This window comes from Uranotaenia lowii, chromosome 3 (assembly GCF_029784155.1).
Source record: "Uranotaenia lowii strain MFRU-FL chromosome 3, ASM2978415v1, whole genome shotgun sequence".
NCBI classification, from domain to species: domain Eukaryota; kingdom Metazoa; phylum Arthropoda; class Insecta; order Diptera; family Culicidae; genus Uranotaenia; species Uranotaenia lowii.
In genome coordinates this window covers 211789483-211807701 of record NC_073693.1, presented here as the reverse complement: position 1 = coordinate 211807701, position 18219 = coordinate 211789483, and the positions used below count along the sequence as shown (strand labels likewise).

General features: G+C 41.4%; 1 protein-coding gene across 9 annotated transcripts in view; it reads right to left on the bottom strand.

Annotated features, from left to right (window-relative positions):
* Nucleotides 1-18219, bottom strand: part of LOC129755075 (regulating synaptic membrane exocytosis protein 2) — a 209294-nt gene that overhangs the window by 153900 nt on the left and 37175 nt on the right. For all 9 annotated transcript variants that reach the window (XM_055751411.1, XM_055751404.1, XM_055751406.1 and 6 more), the window contains exon 3: nt 3751-3955. In XM_055751411.1, coding sequence (XP_055607386.1) covers nt 3751-3955 — 205 coding nt within the window. The remainder of the gene's footprint in view (nt 1-3750; nt 3956-18219) is intronic.

Genomic DNA, 18219 nt, shown 5'->3' with positions numbered 1-18219 from the left:
CTTTAAAATGTAAAAACTTTAATTAAAGAAGGCAGGACAAAGTTTGCCGGGTCAGCTAGTTTTTCATATAACTCGAAAACTAATCAAGATATTGGAACCAAATTTGGCACGGGAAAGTATTTTTATACGAAAAATATTTCTATGATAATTTGAGACCCCTCCCTCTTTTCAGTAGGGATATATAAAGGTGGGAAGGGTCCTCTTTTTTTATTTTTTTACATAACTCAAAAACTAATTAAGCAAATGGAACCAAATTTGGCATGGGCGGGTATTTGGGAACGTGACATGTTCTAATGATTGTTTGAGACCCCTTGAAAGAAGGAGGGGAGTTTCATACAATTTTTACTGCATAACTCAAGAACTACAACAGCAAATGGAACCAAATTTGGCATGGAATGATATTTGGGTACGAGAAATGCTTCTATGAATATTTGGTATCCCTCACTTCTTCAAAGAGGTGGATGAGGAGAGGGGAGGAGAGGTCTCCCTTACAGTTTTCAGTATAACTGGAGAGTTTATCGAACAAATGGAACCATATTTGGCATGTGGGAGTATTTTGATACGAGAAATGTTTCTATTATAAATTGAAGCCCCAACTTTTTTTCAGCGGAAAGATATAAAGGGGGAAAGGGGGGCTTCCATACAATTTTTCTTGCATAACTCGAGAATTAATTGAGCAAATGAAACTAAATTTGGCATCAAAAAGTATTTGAGTACGAAAAATACTTTTTCTATGTGAGACAATTCCTTTCTTGCAGTAGGAGCACACCGGGTCAGCTAGTATTTAATGTAAGAGGATTTTTGGATACGTAAAAAATGGGTATGATTATTAAAGATCACCACCTCCGTTCAGCAGAAGTTGGAGGGAAGGACAGGGAGAGGGCTCTCTTATCAGTTTTTTAGCATAAATCCAGAACATTTTAAGCAAAAACAACCATATTTTATAAGTTAGATTGTTTGCATACGATTAATTTAAGACCCTCCAGAAAAATTAAAATTATCAGATCTTTAACACAAATTCATAGAGAAAGATTCAGAATTAAAGTTTAAGTTATCTTTGTGTAGCAATTCGAAACTCAAGCTGTAGCTCTCATTTTATAGCGGTTGCTTATGAATTATGGTATAATTTAATTTAAAATAATGCCGATAAAACAACAAAAATTTGAATAACTTTTGAAAATATCATTTGATTTTGAAAGGTGTAGCGAAGCACGCCGGGTCAGCTAGTTAAGTATAAAAACTAAATTTTAAGTATTTTTCAAACTAAAAGCACTAAAAGCTTTATAATTCTGCATTGATTAAAGATAGAGCTTTTATTATTTTAGCAAAGTTTAATATTTTAACGATTTCTACAACTTTTTGAACCAATTTTGTCTCTATCTGCTCAAGCATAAAAGCACTCCCATCCGGGCCTAGCAATTCCGGGCATTTTTTCAAAAAAACCTAACCTAATTGCAGACTTCCAAAAACTTTTTGGAACACTTAAATATTTAAAGGTTTATAAAAGTAAATCAGCGAAATTATTTGAAACAACCGTTGAAAATTTCCATACCGTTAATCGATTTTGCTAAAACTAAATCAAAAACTTTGATTTTTTTTTTGGTTTCTTTGTGAAAATAGTGAAAAAATCCGGGCAATATCCGGACTTTTTTCACAATATCCGGGCAACCGGGCCGGATCGGACTTTCTCGAAATTTTGCATCGAATATCCGGGCAAACCCGGATAAAACCGGGCAATCTGGCAAGCTTAGGTTAAGTATCATGCTCAGTTTTTCCAAATAAAATCATAAGTTATTTCAAAATATTGATTTTTTCAGTTTTTTTTTCAAAAGTCTGTTCTACCAATTATTGAAAAAGATACCAAACATAAAAAAAAAATAATTTATTTTTTTATCAACTTTTCACACATATTCCTCAGTAAAAAAAAGCTTTTTAATAATTGTTGACCACTTTTGTTATTTTGAACCGCAATGCACAGTACTTTTTTATTCAAAATAATGTTTTTGACTTGATCCATTTTTATGCACCTGTTCTGAACCTTTCTAGTTCGTAGGTAGAAACCTTTTTTTCGAACATTTTGCATGAATTTAGAGAAAATTGATGCTCTTTTCGTCGATTCTAAACGGTGCTCATCATGGAGTTCAGCAATGAGTTTACACCAGTTTTAATGGTTGCACCTGATCGATTGTAACAATGATCATTTCAAGAAATTTAATGAATTTAGGAGAAATTTTTTTTGTTTGTTTGTTGTTGTTATAGATATTTTCAACAAGATCTCGTCAACTATACGTTTTTCACATAAACAATGATTGATTATTTAAGCGATGTAATCATGCTTAAATTGGGTTCCCCCTTTAGGCATCTTCTCTGTGGTGACTTTCCAACGAGTCTGAAAAAAAAATTCGAGCTGGCGAAAAGGACTTGAAATTTGTATGGAAATTTTCGGCAAAATGTATGAAAAATTGACCTACTTTCACTCTGTGTGTTCTAAAATATGTTTCCAGTATACTAGAAGCTCAGAATTTCAGAAATTGTAGTTCAAACAATGACAAACAAGTATGTAGAAGATTGTAACGCGATACGAGTTGACTGTGATGAGTTATCCGCAATTGGATGTGTGATCTTTTTTCGCATTTCATTAATAAATCGTTAACGGTGTATGGGCTAATAATCGCACTACCTTGATCACATCTTTACACAATGAGAATAACAAATAGAAATTTTGTGTCTTCGGCAAAGTTGCGAAAAAAGCTCTGACAAACATTACTGTGGGGCATTTAGACCTTCTTGCATTCACAAATTTTCTATCTGTTATTCTCATTGTGTAACAATGCAATCAAGTTAGTACTAATAATCCACCTATACACCGTTCAAGATATATCGATGAAATGCGAAAAATAAATCACACATTCAATTACAAATAGCTCATCACAGTCAACTCGTATCGCGTCATAATCTTCTACAAACTTGTTTGTCATTGTTTAAACTACAATTTCTGAAATTCTGAGCTTTCTAGCGTACTGTAAACATTTTTTTTTATACTGTAAACATATATTAGAACATACAGAGTGAAAGTATGTTGATTTTTTTACAAGTTCTTTGAGCCAGCTCGTGCTTCGACCAAATGATCTGAAACTTTCGGAAAGTCATTTTTTCAATGTTGTAAAAATTTTCCCATACAAATTTGGGTCAGTCTAGTGGGTATGTTATCTGATTTTCTCAGAAACATTTCTCATCTTTATCGATCTTCAACCAGGCTGTAAAAAAACTTCAAACAAATATCCTTCTTACATTTTATAATTTATATCACATACGTGCTCAACCCGGTAAAAGTAAAATGAATTGAACGCTCTGTTTTGCTCACAATCGCACTAAGAAAGAACCAATGAGCATCTTTTTTCGGATTGCGCCTCGAAAGATTTTAATTTCAACCCAATGTCTTGGTGTAGGCGCCCAGAATTCTGGTGCCTATCATTTACTATTTGCAAAGCATTTCTATGGCTCCTTTCACAGTCTCGCCGGCTCACATTTAATCGGCATGGAATGAATTTTTACCACTTCATCTGGATTTCCATTTTTGATAGCCATGGAATGAAGCATGACAAATGAAGAAGAAGGATGAAAATAGCAGACTAAGTTCAAAACGACGAAAAAAACCTCGTTTAGCTCTCAACATTTCGATCGCTTATGGAATGTATTACAATACACAAAGTGACATTAGGAAGTTTATGATTTTATTATTTTACTAACCTTGTTGTTGCGCAACGTGACTTTGCCTCCACATTTGGCACAGCAACGGATGTTGCAATAATTGCAGATGTGCCCGATGCCATCCGCAAATTTTGTTTTGAGGCAAATGTGGCACGTCGCTTCAAGCTCGATGCCGGCCTTCTTCTGCTGCTCCGATTTCTGTCTGATTGAATCGACGAGCGTCGCCACCTCGTCCTGTTTCCGTCTGCGATGCCCAAAGATATGGAAAGTGAAAGATAAAAGTCGTATTATTAAAGCTGTTTTTTCGCACTTTCAGCTTGATTACTTAAAGATAATATCAAAATTCTCGTGTGGTTCCCCACGCTCTGTGTGGTTCTTATATGTGAGATTTATGAAAAATGGCAAACTTTGAGTTAATGGTGGCTCCATAGAGTTGGGTTTTCTTAAAATCGATCATCTTTTATATTCTTAATAAGCGAGTTTAAATTATACTGTAAGCAGAAAACGTAAAACTATTTATATCTCAGAATATACAATAATAAACAATTTCCATACAATATAGAGGGTGTTCAATTAGTTCGAGTACACTTTTCACTAGTTGTTATGTTGTGGTATGGTCGTAGCACATACATCAATTTTTTATTCGTTTTTTATCTGGCGAAATATTCCTTATTTTTTTAACCATTATGAATGGCTTTCAGTTCACCAAATATTATTTCTTTGGCTTGATTCTTGTGATCATTGGTATTGTCGAGAAAAAACGAGTTGAAAATATCTAAACTTATCTAAAATGAAATCTTAGATTTTTGAATTTGGTACAAAATGTCCAAAACGAAGATAGGTGTATGCTCATTTCCATCGAAAAGCTCATCAAATTAGTGGAGGAGCAAATTATTTGAAATCATAATCTAATATATAAAGATTAGTAGAACTATATATGTATGTTTGTATGCACCTTATAGAAAATCCACACAGCTTAACCGATCAGTTCGAAATTTTGTACAGTGATGTTTCTGGACCTCGGTAAGATTTAACTAATAGTTTTGAACCCCTCCCACCTATGAAAAGAGACCCTTCCATACAACTTTCGTTTGTATTCCGACGAAGCAAAAGTCATGGCACCCATTTTGTCAACCGACTTTTTACCCCTTGCCAGGGTGTTTTTAACATCACCATGGGCCGGGCATTACACGGAAAAAAATTGCGTGGTTACTTCAAAAACGTTGTAATGATAATTTTACCATTTCTTAGTTTTAGTATTTTCAACCACAACTCGCAATTTTTGTTGTCGAAAATACTATGGTCAAGATAATTTCATCATAATTTCTCTTACAACAAGCGTCCGCATAGTAATTTAGACATTGTGGCAAAAATTCATATAAACAAAACACTACACGCATGGTACTTTTGAGAACAATATATAATTTTTTTATAAAATTTCTTTATTTGAAAAGGCTCATACCTTGAGGCTTTAAGGAGCCCAACTCGTTTTGTATGTTTACAATTGTTTGCTTAGGTCTACATCACTTTATCACTTTTTTCACTACTTGAAGAGAACAGAAAATATGTAGATAGGCAAATATGAAAATGAAAATGATTATAGATCAATAGCTTTTAGAAAAGGGTATATTTCGAACATGTAATCAATGTTTATTGCAGCTAAAGCTTAGTTCTTTTAGCAATGGGACACATTTTTTTGCTAATAGCTCATTTACTAGTAATCCGACATTTAAAATTTTGACAGCATTTTGTTGCCTGTAAAAATTACTAATCGACCTATTTTTTCAAAATTTTAAATTCACGTGTTTTTGAGAAATTTACGATTCAAGAGATAAAGAAAAAAATCATCTTGCACAGTTTCCCCCAAAAACTATCATTATCAAATTGATAGCTGACAAAATCGTTGATTATTCAAAAAAATACTGTATGTGAGTGGTGGAAAAGTATGCAAACACTGTCAAAAATGTCCACAAAGTTCAAATCAAGCATTGTAGTGAAGCACATGATCGCCAACAACGGTTAAGAGTCATCAGGGAAGACAAGTCTCAGACTAGAATTTTTAATTTTTGATTAACGAAAAACTAAATGTAATTCGCTGAAATGTCCAACAATTTTTTCTCTGATAAGCTGAAAGTGTTGGCTAATTATGAGTCATCCAAACCTTACCTCAAATAACAAATTTTTACTAGTTCCAGAGCTCGTAAGTTGTAAAGCTGGTACCGAGGCAATGAGACAGGTGATTTCTGAAGGACGACAAAACTTATAAAAAACCCTATATTAAACTAATTCCAGAGTTTGAATCCCAGAACATGTTTGCTCGTGGTAAGGTCCCGAGCATATTTTAGTATGTATTTGTTGGTGGTTATGTATAAAATTTAATGTTTTTCCAAGAATCTGCTCTTATGTAAAAAAACGACAATTTTCAAAACGAAAACTTTGATTTTTGCTATTTTTAAAAGCTTAAAAAGAGTAATCTTGTTTATACCTTAATACTTTAATATTAATCTCATGGTGGTTTTACTTTGTTATTGTCAGATGTGCCAGTAGAAATTCCATTAAAAACGCTTTAAAGTGGCTCAAAAATAATCAAGTTTTCACAATTTTGAAACAGCTTTTTCTACTAAATTGCCTAAGTTTTTTTTAAACGAGGAGTATTGGACCGAAAAGTAATAGAAATTAAAGGATGAGTATGTAGCCACCTAGAATACAGGTTGGACGAAATAAAAGTTGAAAAAACTGAACAATGAAAAAAGTGGACGCCGGCCGATGGTAGATATCAAGAATAAAGTAAAGATTTTTCTTACAAAAAACGATAAATAATTTGTTTTAAATTTTTTCATGAATTATCATAAGATTACTTTCATTTCCTTCATGGAAAGTATTTCGAACAAGCGAATGGTTTTTGGGATACACGCATTCGTAACTGTCTCATTTCTAAAAGAACTAAACTTTAGTACATCTCTTACTGGGATGCAGGGTGGTTTTCCTCGGGCCCTAAGGGAGTCTATTAGATTCGTTCTGGCGAAAAGATGGTCCTAACACGACCAAACAATATGCTCGATGTCATGGTAACCTTGACCGCAACCACACAGATTGCTGCCAGCAAGGTCAAAAAGATAGAGTACCGCGTCTAAGGAATAATGATTTGACATGAGATGGGAAAATATACGAATGAAATCTCGACTCAGGTCCAATCTATTAAATCAGGGCTTAAGGCTTACCCTTGTGATACTCGAGTGGAGCCACCGACCCAACTCATCCTCGTCCCATCTGCGCTACCAGTTGACAATAGAGTTTCTCCTAGCCAAGAAGTAGAATTCGTTGAAGACGATTTTTCGCTGGTAAATGTTGCCTTCCATCGCACCCACCTTTTGCAAGGGAATCTGCCCTCTCATTGCCTAATATCGAGCAATGTGAGGAGACCCAGACAAAGGTGATGGAAAAGCAACGTCTTGATAAAGTGGTCAATATATCTCGTATCTTTTTGAAGAAATACGGCGTGAAATTTCCTGGTCTTATAGAGCGGATCGCTTCAACAGAGCTGAGACTATCAGTTATAATAAAATAGTGTTCAACAGAACGGTTGGCAATACTATCCAAGGCCCAATGAATAGCAGCTAACTCGGCTATATACACAGAGCATGGTGACTCGAGGCTGTAATAGGCGCTAGATATTTCGTTGAACACTCCAAATCAGCATCGACGTGTCTATATTTAGCTTCGAAAATTTGTGGAATCAAAAGTGGACGGTGCGTGTCCGGGATTTCACGGATTCCTGCTGCATAGACAAATCAAACTGGACAGATGAATTATCGTAGTCAGGGCTACAAACACGAGTTGAAGAGTACGAGTAAGGGTTTACCTGCATTGACATGAGGTTCTGGTATTTAGGCTTAAATTTGGTTTGAAGATTTTGCTCAAGAAGCCTTTCGAAATTTACAATCACCAATGGGTTCATGACCTCACACCTGATGAGGAACTGAAGTGATAAAAGATTGAATCGATCTTTCAAAGGGAGTATTCCTGCCAAAACTTCAAACTCATGTTGTGCGTTGAGGGCATAAAGCCCAAACCGATGCGAAGACAACTGTAGTGGAAACGCTCGAGTTTGATAAGGTGAGTTTTGGCAGGTGACTGGAAACCGAAGCTACCATATTCCATCACTGAGAGAATCGTAGTTCGATACAATTTTAAAAATATTCTTGCTGTTCATACTAATGAATGGTCATTAATTATATCAAACCCTTGAGTAAAAAAAGAAAATGCTGTAGGGCTGCCTTTAAGACGGCTTGGTTTTGCTTGATTGGAATGACACTGACAGAAAATCGAAAAATCCAATCGTAACATTTAGTTTTTTTGTTTATTATAGGCTCGTTATTTGGTCGCATGCGTCTGTTCTCTATGTCAGGGGCGGCGTGCGGATTTCAACATCGTCCTGGTGGTGTTCGGTACACAAAACACCAACATCACACCACATCAACACACACCAACGGATTAGCTGCGGGTTTTGCGAGCCTGTGACTACAAAAAAACACAAGCAACGATCAACGAACAACAAATTTCGGATGGAAACCGGCAAAAACCCACGCGACGAAAACGAAACGACTACCGATTGGACACTTAGAACATGGAACTGCCGATTTCTAAATTTTGTGGTCAGCACCCACGTGCTCTCCAAGGAATTGAAGAGCCTCAAATTTGACATCGTAGCGCTGCACGAGGTACGCTGCAAGGGCTCCACGGTACGAACGTACCCAGATGGTCGCGCGACAACACACACGAGCTTGGAACAGCCTTTATAGTGATGGGAAAGATGCAAAAGCGCGTGATCGGGTGGTGGCCGATGTTCCGGTTGAGAATCAAGGGCTGGTTCTTCAACATCAGCATCATCAACGTGCACAGTTCTCATCTCGGAAGTACCGGTGACGAAAAAAGACGAATTCTACGCGCAGCTGCAGCGTGAGTACGACCGCTGCCCAAGCATGATTTCAAGATCGTCATCGGGGATTTTAAAGCTCAGGTCGGCCAGGAGGAGGAATTCAGACCGACAATTGGAAGACTAATAGATTTCCCCGCCTCCAAACAAATGGCCGTACGTAGTACCTTTTTCCAGCATCATCTCCCACACAAGTATAAATACCTGGTGATGTTGATGATGCGCCCAAAACTCTCCGCAGTGAACAACATATTTACGAAACCGGCGTCCGCCTCGGTTAAATATCGCACGACTGAAGAAACCTGAGATCGCTCGAAGCAGCGTTGCCAGCAGAGGGCGAGCTTCAGGAAGCTCCTCTCGAGGACTGTTGGTATACCATCAAGACAGCCATCAACAGTGGAGAACATCATCGGTCATGTGGAACGAACTCGATGGACGAAGAAAAAGCCGCGCGGCGTCAGGAATACAAAGAGAAAGCGAGTCCGAATTTTCCAGGCTAAAAAGTGCCGCCTGGAGAAGGAGGAGCTCGAGGAGCTGGAGCAGCTGCATCTTGAACGACAATCGTGAGGTGATCAAAATGTGGAAGCAGCACTTCGATAAACACCTGAACGGCGCACATGTAGGAGATCAAAACTATGAGAGAAGGTATATTGCCGGCGAAGCCAACGACGTAGAGGAGCTACTCCCAACGATGAGTGAAATTAAGGAAGCCATTCGCCAGCTGAATAGCATCAAGTCGGATGGGAAGGATGGCATCGTAGCTAAACTCACGAATATGGACCCGCACAATTTGGCCAATTGCCTACACCGGTTGATGGTCTGGATCTGTGACATAGAACAGCTACCGAAGGATTGAAAGGAGGGGGTAATATGCCCCATCTACATAAGGGCGACAAATTGGACTGTGAGAACTACCGAGCGATCACTGTCCTAAATGCCGCCTACAAAGTGCTATCACGAATCCTACCCCGCAGCCTAACGCCACAAGCAAACAGATTTGTTGGAAGTCATCAGGCCGGCTTCATGGAAGAACGGCCAACGACGGACTAGATTTTAAACGGCAAATCCTCCGAAAATGCCGTGAACACCAAGTCCCTACGCACCATCTATTCATCGACCTCAAACCCGCATACGACACGATCGACCGTGATGAGCTATGGAAAATCATGAACGAGAACGGCTTTTCCGGGAAGCTGACCAGACTGATCAAGACGATGATGGATGGAAAGCAGTGCTGTGTGCGGATTTCAGGTGAATGTTCAAGTTCAACGTGGCGCTAGAAGGTGTTATTTGACAATGCGGGCACGATTTTCAACAGATCCAGTCAACTTATCTGCTTTGCCGACGACAACGATATAGTCGGCAAATCATCTGCGGCAGAGATCTATAACAAACTGAAACGCGAAGCAGGAAGGATTGGGTTGATGATTAATACCTCTAAGACGAAGTATTTGCTGACCTGCGGATCCGAGACCGACCGAACCCGCTTGTCAAGTAAAAACAAGGTCACGATCGACGGCGAGCTGGAGCTGGAGATAGTCGAAGACTTTGCCTATCTCGGTTCACTGGTGTCATTGTCTCACCAGCTGTGAAATCCGGCAGCGAGTTATCAGCGGAAGTCGTGCCTATCAAGCACTCCACAAGCAACTGCGGTCGAGAAGACTTAGCCCTCGTACAAAGTGTAAGTTGCGCGAGAAGTCGTGCCTACCATGGACTCCACACGCAACTGCGGTCGAGAAGACTTAGCCCTCGTACAAAGTGTAACCTGTATATGACGCTCATTAGACCGGTTGTACTCTACGGGCTACGAGACATGGATATTACTCGATGAGGACCTGCGTATACTCGGAATATTCGAGCGACGAGTGTTAAGAACCATCTTTGGCGGCGTTCAAAAGAACGGAGTGTGGAGGCGAAGGATGAACTACGAGCCCGCGCGACTCTACGGCGAACCCAGTATCCAGGAAGTGGTGAAGGCTGGCCGAATACGCTGGGCAGGACATGTTGCGAGAATGCCGGACGACTGTCCTGCATAAAAGGTGTTCGTTACGAATCCGGTAGGAACAAGACGAACAAGAGCACAACGAGCAAGGTGGTTAGACAAAGTGGAGCGTGAGCTGGCGAACGTGGGGTGCCCGAGAAATTGGAGAACGGTTGCCATGGACCGAATGAGTTTTAGGAATTATGTTCGTCAAGTTAGGTCGTGAGACGGAATACTATGTAAATAAAAAATAAGAAACAGTGCGAGGACCTAGGGAATTGCATGAAGGCAAAATTTCATTTCTTTTTTATTTATACGGGATTTTCATCCTCTGGGATGATTCATCCCTACGGCAAAATTGAGAAATGTTTAAAAAATTGATTGAGATTATTAACTGCGTTTATCGTTTTCATAATATTGAAAAACTCATAGTTATGAGGTGACAATTTCCTATGTTTGCTTATTCATCCTATCACCCTTCCTTGTTGAAGACTCACTTTGAATGTCTCCAATTGTATGTGTCCTTTTTTTCGCAGTTGAATTTCACACTGTTTTATGATACTTTTTCCTGAATGTTGAAAGATCCACTAAAAGTTTTTTGAAGTTATCAAACACAAATCATCTAGGAACCAAAATCGTTCATTTTATAACTATCAAAGATGATGGGAAATATTAGAGAAACATGAGATATCAAAGAAAGTAAGAACATAAACCGTAAATATAATAAATTTCTCGAAAAACATTCAACGGCTTACCGTAAAGAACTTGAACTCGCAATTTCCGCTTGTCCGCACTTCATGTTTCACTAATACTTCCCATTACCTTTGAAAATGTAATCATGTTCAAGTATGAAGATGTACCAAGACAAATTCAAAACATAAGATTTCATTTTAGAATGGTATGAAAAATCTGAGATCTATTTCAATTTGTCTATTCTTGGACACAATTATCCCATTCATTATTGAAAAGACTTGAAGAGTTGTTAATTAGGTTAATTAGGTATCATTTGATTTAGGGTTTTTTTTAATGAATTTTTACCAATGAAATTGAATGGTATAAATCTAAAACCTCAGATTTTATTACATAAAGTTTCATGCGTTGGATTTGTTTTTTTTTTTCAGATAATGCATGTACAAATTTTTACCCCCCATTTACATTCCTTGACGGCTATCAAAGCTATGAATTCGCAGTCTTCAGCTTATAACTCTGAATTCGAAAACTTTTTCTTTCTCTATGAGGATTTCCAATAATATGAAAATGGTTGGTTTTTAGAAGCTGGAATTTATAAAAAACGGTCATTAGTTTTCAGCATTCCGTTCAAATAGCTATTCAGCAGAAGAAGTCAATTCATTATGAAGATGAATCATCGCATTGACATTACATACTGTGTATACTTATTGTTCGTTACATCGAAAAGGTTTACCATAGCGCGCCATCTGGTTGTGGATATCACCTCTTCGACCATTAATTGTACCCCTCGTCCGTCAACGCTCGATCAACGAATCAAGGAGAAACGCAAAAATATTGTAAAACGGGCTGCACTTCCGCCAAAGAGATTATAAAAGGAAGAAGGTGACAGCCCGAATCTCCTCTTTGCTCTGATTGGCCAGCGAGATACACCAATGCGGGAGTTTGTTTATATTTTGAATACAGTTTAATAAAAATTTAATTTTAAGCTAAAGGTGAAGAAATTGAAGAGCTAAATAAAAGAAAATTTAGAAGTAAAAGTTAAAAGAAAGTTACATTAATAAAGTGTATGAACTATTCGGGAAATAAAGTGAATATTAATTAATTGGACTTACCTGTGTTGTGTGATACCGAAAGAAAGGAAGAAGAGCGACACTTACCTTGAACCGTGGGAACCTGAAAAGGAAATTATACTTACCTGGGAATCCGGAACGTGAAGCTGAAAAGAAGTGAGTGCGAAATTCTACTGCTGCCTGCTATCGACATATGGTCCTTCGAACCGGATGCACGTCGAAACTCCGTGCATTAATCATCTGAACGCCGTCATCCTCACCTGGCAAGAATCACGTGTCTGGAACCGAGCAATTTCTATCATCTACACGAGTCCTCAAGGCGATCCTGGTGTTATTCTAATTTACAAGGCATAGAATTGCCTTAAAAAGGTAATTACCATTCCAACCCCTTTACTTTTCCACGTTTTGTGCTACCTGGTCGCTTTTTGCAGCCCACGATGTCCAACGATCGTCGTCTCAAAAACCTAAGGACCCGGCACAGAAGTTTGCTGGCATCCTTCTCTAACATCCGGGCATTCGTTGAAACTTACGACGAAGAACAACACGAATGTCAAGTTGCTGGTCGTCTAGAGCACCTGGTGTCGTTGTGGAATGATTTCAACGGAGTGCAAGCGGAGTTAGAAACTCTGGATGAAGCTGAGATCGACAACCATCTGAAGCAACGCATCGAGTTCGAATCTTCATTTTTCGAAGTCAAGGGATTTCTGTTATCGAAAAATAAACATTCTCCGTCGACGCCAGCATCGTCATCCTCTCATTCTGCGCCTCATAGCCCTGCTTGGTCGTCACACGTAAGACTACCCGACGTGAAACTTCCGGTCTTCAGCGGTAGCATCGACAGTTGGCTCAATTTTCATGACTTGTTCGTCTCGCTGGTCCACTCTTCTCACGAACTGTCGAATATCCAAAAATTCTATTACCTCCGCTCTTCGCTAAGTGGAGAAGCCTTGAAGCTGATCCAAACAATCAACATCAGCGCAAACAACTACATCGTCGCTTGGACCCTTTTGGTTGAGCACTATCAGAAGCCTGCACGGTTGAAGCAATCGTATGTGGATTCCTTGTTCGAGTTTTCTACTTTGAAGCGTGAATCATCTACGGAACTGCGTTTTCTTGTCGAAAGGTTTGAAGCAAATGTGAAAGTCCTTAAGCAACTGGGGGAGAAAACGCAATTTTGGGACATCCTTTTGATAAGAATGCTTAGCATCAGACTCGACCCGACTACTAGACGTGACTGGGAAGAACACTCATCAACTTTATCGACTGTTACTTTCCACGACCTCACGGAATTCATCCAGCGACGTGCCAGTGTCCTTGAAGCCCTTTCGAAAAACGTAGAACCAGTATCGAACAATGTCGTCAAGAAACCTCCTACGCGCGTGATCGCCAGCCATGGAGCAAATCATTCCAATTTTCGAAAGTGTGTAGTTTGTTCCGACCACCATCCGCTATATTTATGCTCGACCTTTTCAAAGTTTAGTCTCGAAGAGAAGGAGAGGGAAGTCCGCCAACACCAGCTGTGTCGAAACTGTCTCAGAAAGGGCCACCAGGTTAAGGATTGTTCTTCAACAAGTGCCTGCAGATACTGCCGAAACCGTCACCACTCGCAACTTTGTTCTACTGGAATCTCCAAGACTTCCGACACAACGAAGCAACGACTACCAACTACTTCTTCGAACCCACCGCCGTCAGTGTCACTCCCTGCTGCTTCAACCGAGGCTCCATGTTTCACAACATCCAAAAACAACCGCAAAACTATTCTCCTGGCAACTGCATTACTCACCCTCGTCGATGACAACGGAACAGAGCACGTAGCCCGAGCACTTCTCGACTCCGGAAGTGAATCTTGTTTCATCACGCAATCTTTCTCTCAGCTGATCAAGGTCCATCGCCAAAAGCTGAACTGTCCCATCGTCGGAATCGGCCAGTCCACAACGCAAGCTCGCTTCAAAATTCGTTCTTCTATTCGCTCCCGTGTGTGCCAGTACTCCACCACATTAGACTTTCTTGTGTTGCCAAAGGTTACTGTAGATCTCCCATCAACCGAAATAAACGCATCATCGTTGAAGATTCCACCTGGAATAGAGCTAGCCGATCCGTCCTTCCACAAAACCAGTCGAATCGATATGATTTTAGGCGCAGAAATCTTTTTTGAGCTGTTCGAAACCTCCGGAAGAATCAATCTTGGTGATGGCCAACCAACGCTCATCAATTCTGTCTTCGGCTGGGTTGTCTCGGGTGAGTGCGAACAACTTTCACCAACCCGACCAATTGTGGCAAATCTTGCAACGATCAGTGACCTCAACAATCTCATGGAGCGGTTTTGGTCAATTGAAGACGACAGCTCCTCGCCAAGCTACTCCGTCGAAGAAGCAGCTTGCGAAACTCACTTTCAGCAGAACGTCAAGCGCACTCCAGAAGGCCGATACTGCGTCCGTTTACCCGTCAAGAATAACGTCCTCGATAATCTCAGCGACAATCGCCGAACTGCTCTGCGACGCTTCCACATGCTCGAGAACAAGCTCAACCGCGACGAGGGTCTTAAGCAACAATACGACAGCTTCATGAAGGAGTACGAATCACTGGGCCACATGCAGAAGGTATTCGACTACGAGCAACCACCCACACCTTGCTATCATTTACCCCATCACGCTGTTATCCGTGAAGACAGCACCACGACGAAAGTACGCGTTGTCTTTGACGCATCATGCAAAACTCCCAGTGGCCCTTCCCTAAACAACGCTCTAATGGTCGGACCCATCGTACAGCAAGACCTACGCTCTATTATCATGCGCTCCAGAATCCGGCCGATCATGCTGCTAGCTGACATCAAGCAGATGTACAGACAAATTCTCGTCGACGAAGGTGACACCCCCTTGCAGCGAATAGTGTGGCGAACCTCACCCGAGGCACCAATGCAGACCTACGAACTGAAGACGGTGACGTATGGGACAGCGAGCGCTCCCTACTTGGCTACGAGAGTACTGCAACAGCTGGCAGAGGATGAACATGAGAGGTTCCCCCGAGCAGCGAAAGTTCTCAGAAGGGACTTTTACGTCGACGATCTTTTCTCTGGGGCCGATTCGATCCAAGACGCCATCAATCTCCAAAAACAGCTTGACCAGTTACTTCGCAAGGGATGCTTCGAGCTTCGCAAATGGGCTTCCAACGTAGCTGCTGTTCTTAAGGATGTCTCTCCAGAAAACCGGGCGGTCCAATCTTCAGTAGATCTCGACCGAGATCAGTGCCTGAAAACGCTTGGCTTACACTGGGAGCCAGCACCGGATCACCTACGCTACCGAATCAACCTCCCCGAGTCTCCACCGGAACAACCGTTGACCAAACGCATCGCACTGTCACATATTGCTCGCCTTTTCGATCCCCTCGGACTTCTGGGTCCAGTAGTCACTTCCGCCAAGCTTTTCATGCAAGCCCTATGGGGCTTGAAAAACGACGACGGTAAATGCTGGGACTGGGACCAAGAACTTCCGTCTGCAGCCACATCCTTTTGGAAATCGTACCACTCCCAACTTATCCTACTTAACGAACTTCGAATAGAACGTTGCATTTTGCATTCAAATCCAACCTCAGTGCAACTTCATATCTTCTCCGACGCTTCTGAGCGTGCATACGGCGCATGCGCTTATGTTCGTTCCACCGATTCTTCAGACCTCGTAAAAGTTGCACTTCTAACAGCTCGATCAAAAGTCGCACCCCTGCATCGTCAAAGTATCCCACGTCTCGAGCTCTGTGGTGCACTTATTGCCGCCGAACTTTACAAGAAAGTCATGCTATCGCTTCAGCTTCAACCAGAAACCTTCTTTTGGGTCGATTCAACGACGGTCCTCCACTGGCTCAAATCTGCTCCATCATCCTGGGTGACCTTCGTAGCGAACCGGGTGTCGAAGATACAACTCGCCACCGAGAATTACTCCTGGAACCACGTTCCAGGATATGAAAACCCAGCAGACCTTCTATCACGCGGCACGACAGCTGAAACTCTCCTCCAGTCCGACCTGTGGTGGCATGGGCCTGATTGGTTAAAATGCGGCGCAGATAAATGGCCAACTCAACAACACATCAGCCAATACAATTCTGAAGTCCTTCAAGAAGCACGAAAAACACCAATTTCTGTCATCACTGCAACTTCTATGGAATCCTTCATCAACGATCTTACTGAACGGTTTTCCTCACTTCGCCGAATGATCAACACCATCGCTTACTGTAGGCGATTGAGACTCAAGAAAATCGATCGTCCTAGCAGCACAATATTGTCTTGTGAGGAAATCGAAGCATCCGAAAATGCACTCATTTCACTTGTCCAACAGCAGGAGTTCAGCAGCGAATGGTCACAGCTACAACAAGGCAAACCTGTCCCAACAAAGTCCCGCCTCAGATGGTTCCATCCGTTTCTGTCTGAATCTCGAGTCATTCGGATTGGGGGCAGGCTCAGTCATGCAACGTTACCCTACAACACCAGACATCAAATCCTGCTACCAGGCACACACCGTTTTTCCAAGCTCCTAGTTCAACATCACCACGCGAAACATCTACACGCTGCACCGCAGCTTCTCATCAGCTTACTTCGAACCCAGTATTGGATAATAGGGGCCAGGGACTTAGCAAAGCGAGTCGTACATGCTTGCGTGATTTGCTTTAGAGCCCGTCCAAAACAACTAGAGCAGTTCATGGGGGACTTACCAGCCAATCGTGTGAACATGGCCCGGCCGTTCGCGATCACCGGTATCGATTATTGGGGACCCATCCAGATCCAACCATCTCATCGTCGTGCTGCTCCTAGGAAAGTCTATGTGGCAGTCTTCGTATGCTTCTGTACGAAAGCTGTCCACATTGAACTTGTCTCTGACCTCACCGCTGCCAAGTTCATACAAGCTTTACAGCGCTTCGTCTCTCGCCGTGGGTTGTGCTCTGAAATCTACAGCGACAACGGTCGCAATTTCGTCGGCGCTGCTAACGAATTACGGCAAATAGTTCGCAGCAAGGAGCACCAAAAAGCGCTGGCGGAGGAATGCACCAACAACGGTATAAGGTGGCACTTTAATCCACCTAAGGCTTCGCACTTTGGTGGTCTATGGGAGGCCGCAATCGCTTCAGCTCAAAAACACTTTCTTCGTGTAATTGGAAATCACACTCTGCCGTACGACGAAATGGAAACTCTTCTAGCGCAAATTGAGAGTTGCTTAAATTCCCGACCGATATCATCATTAAGCGATGATCCATCTGACTTCGATCCTCTGACACCGGGGCACTTTTTAGTTGGTGGTGCCTTAAAAGCAGTCCCTCAATTAGACCTGTCCTCCATTCCCTACAATCGGCTCAACAATTGGCATCGCACGCAGAAGCTCCTACAGGACATTTGGAAGCGCTGGCAACTTGAGTACGTGTCAACCCTCCAGCAACGTTCGAAATGGTACAAGCCGCCCGTCATCATCCAAAAGGGTTGCCTGGCACTTCTCAAGGATGAAAACTCACCACCGATGAGCTGGAAGCTGGCTCGAATCACCGATCTGCATCCCGGACCAGACGGAATTACGAGAGTCGTAACACTTCGCACATCCAACAGCATCTTTACTCGACCGGTGGCAAAAATCTGCTTGCTACCTATTGAAACACCATCCGCTGGAACAACTTCTCCGCAAAGCAGCAACGCAACTCCTGATTCGCCGATGAAATGCAGCAACTAAGCACGAGCCAACACAACCTACCTGAAATTATGAACATACAAGGCATTTTCTAATATGGAAAAGGTGAGAACCAGTCCAAATTAGCTTAATTTCATCCTCGCAGGTCTACGCTATGTTTGTTTTTAT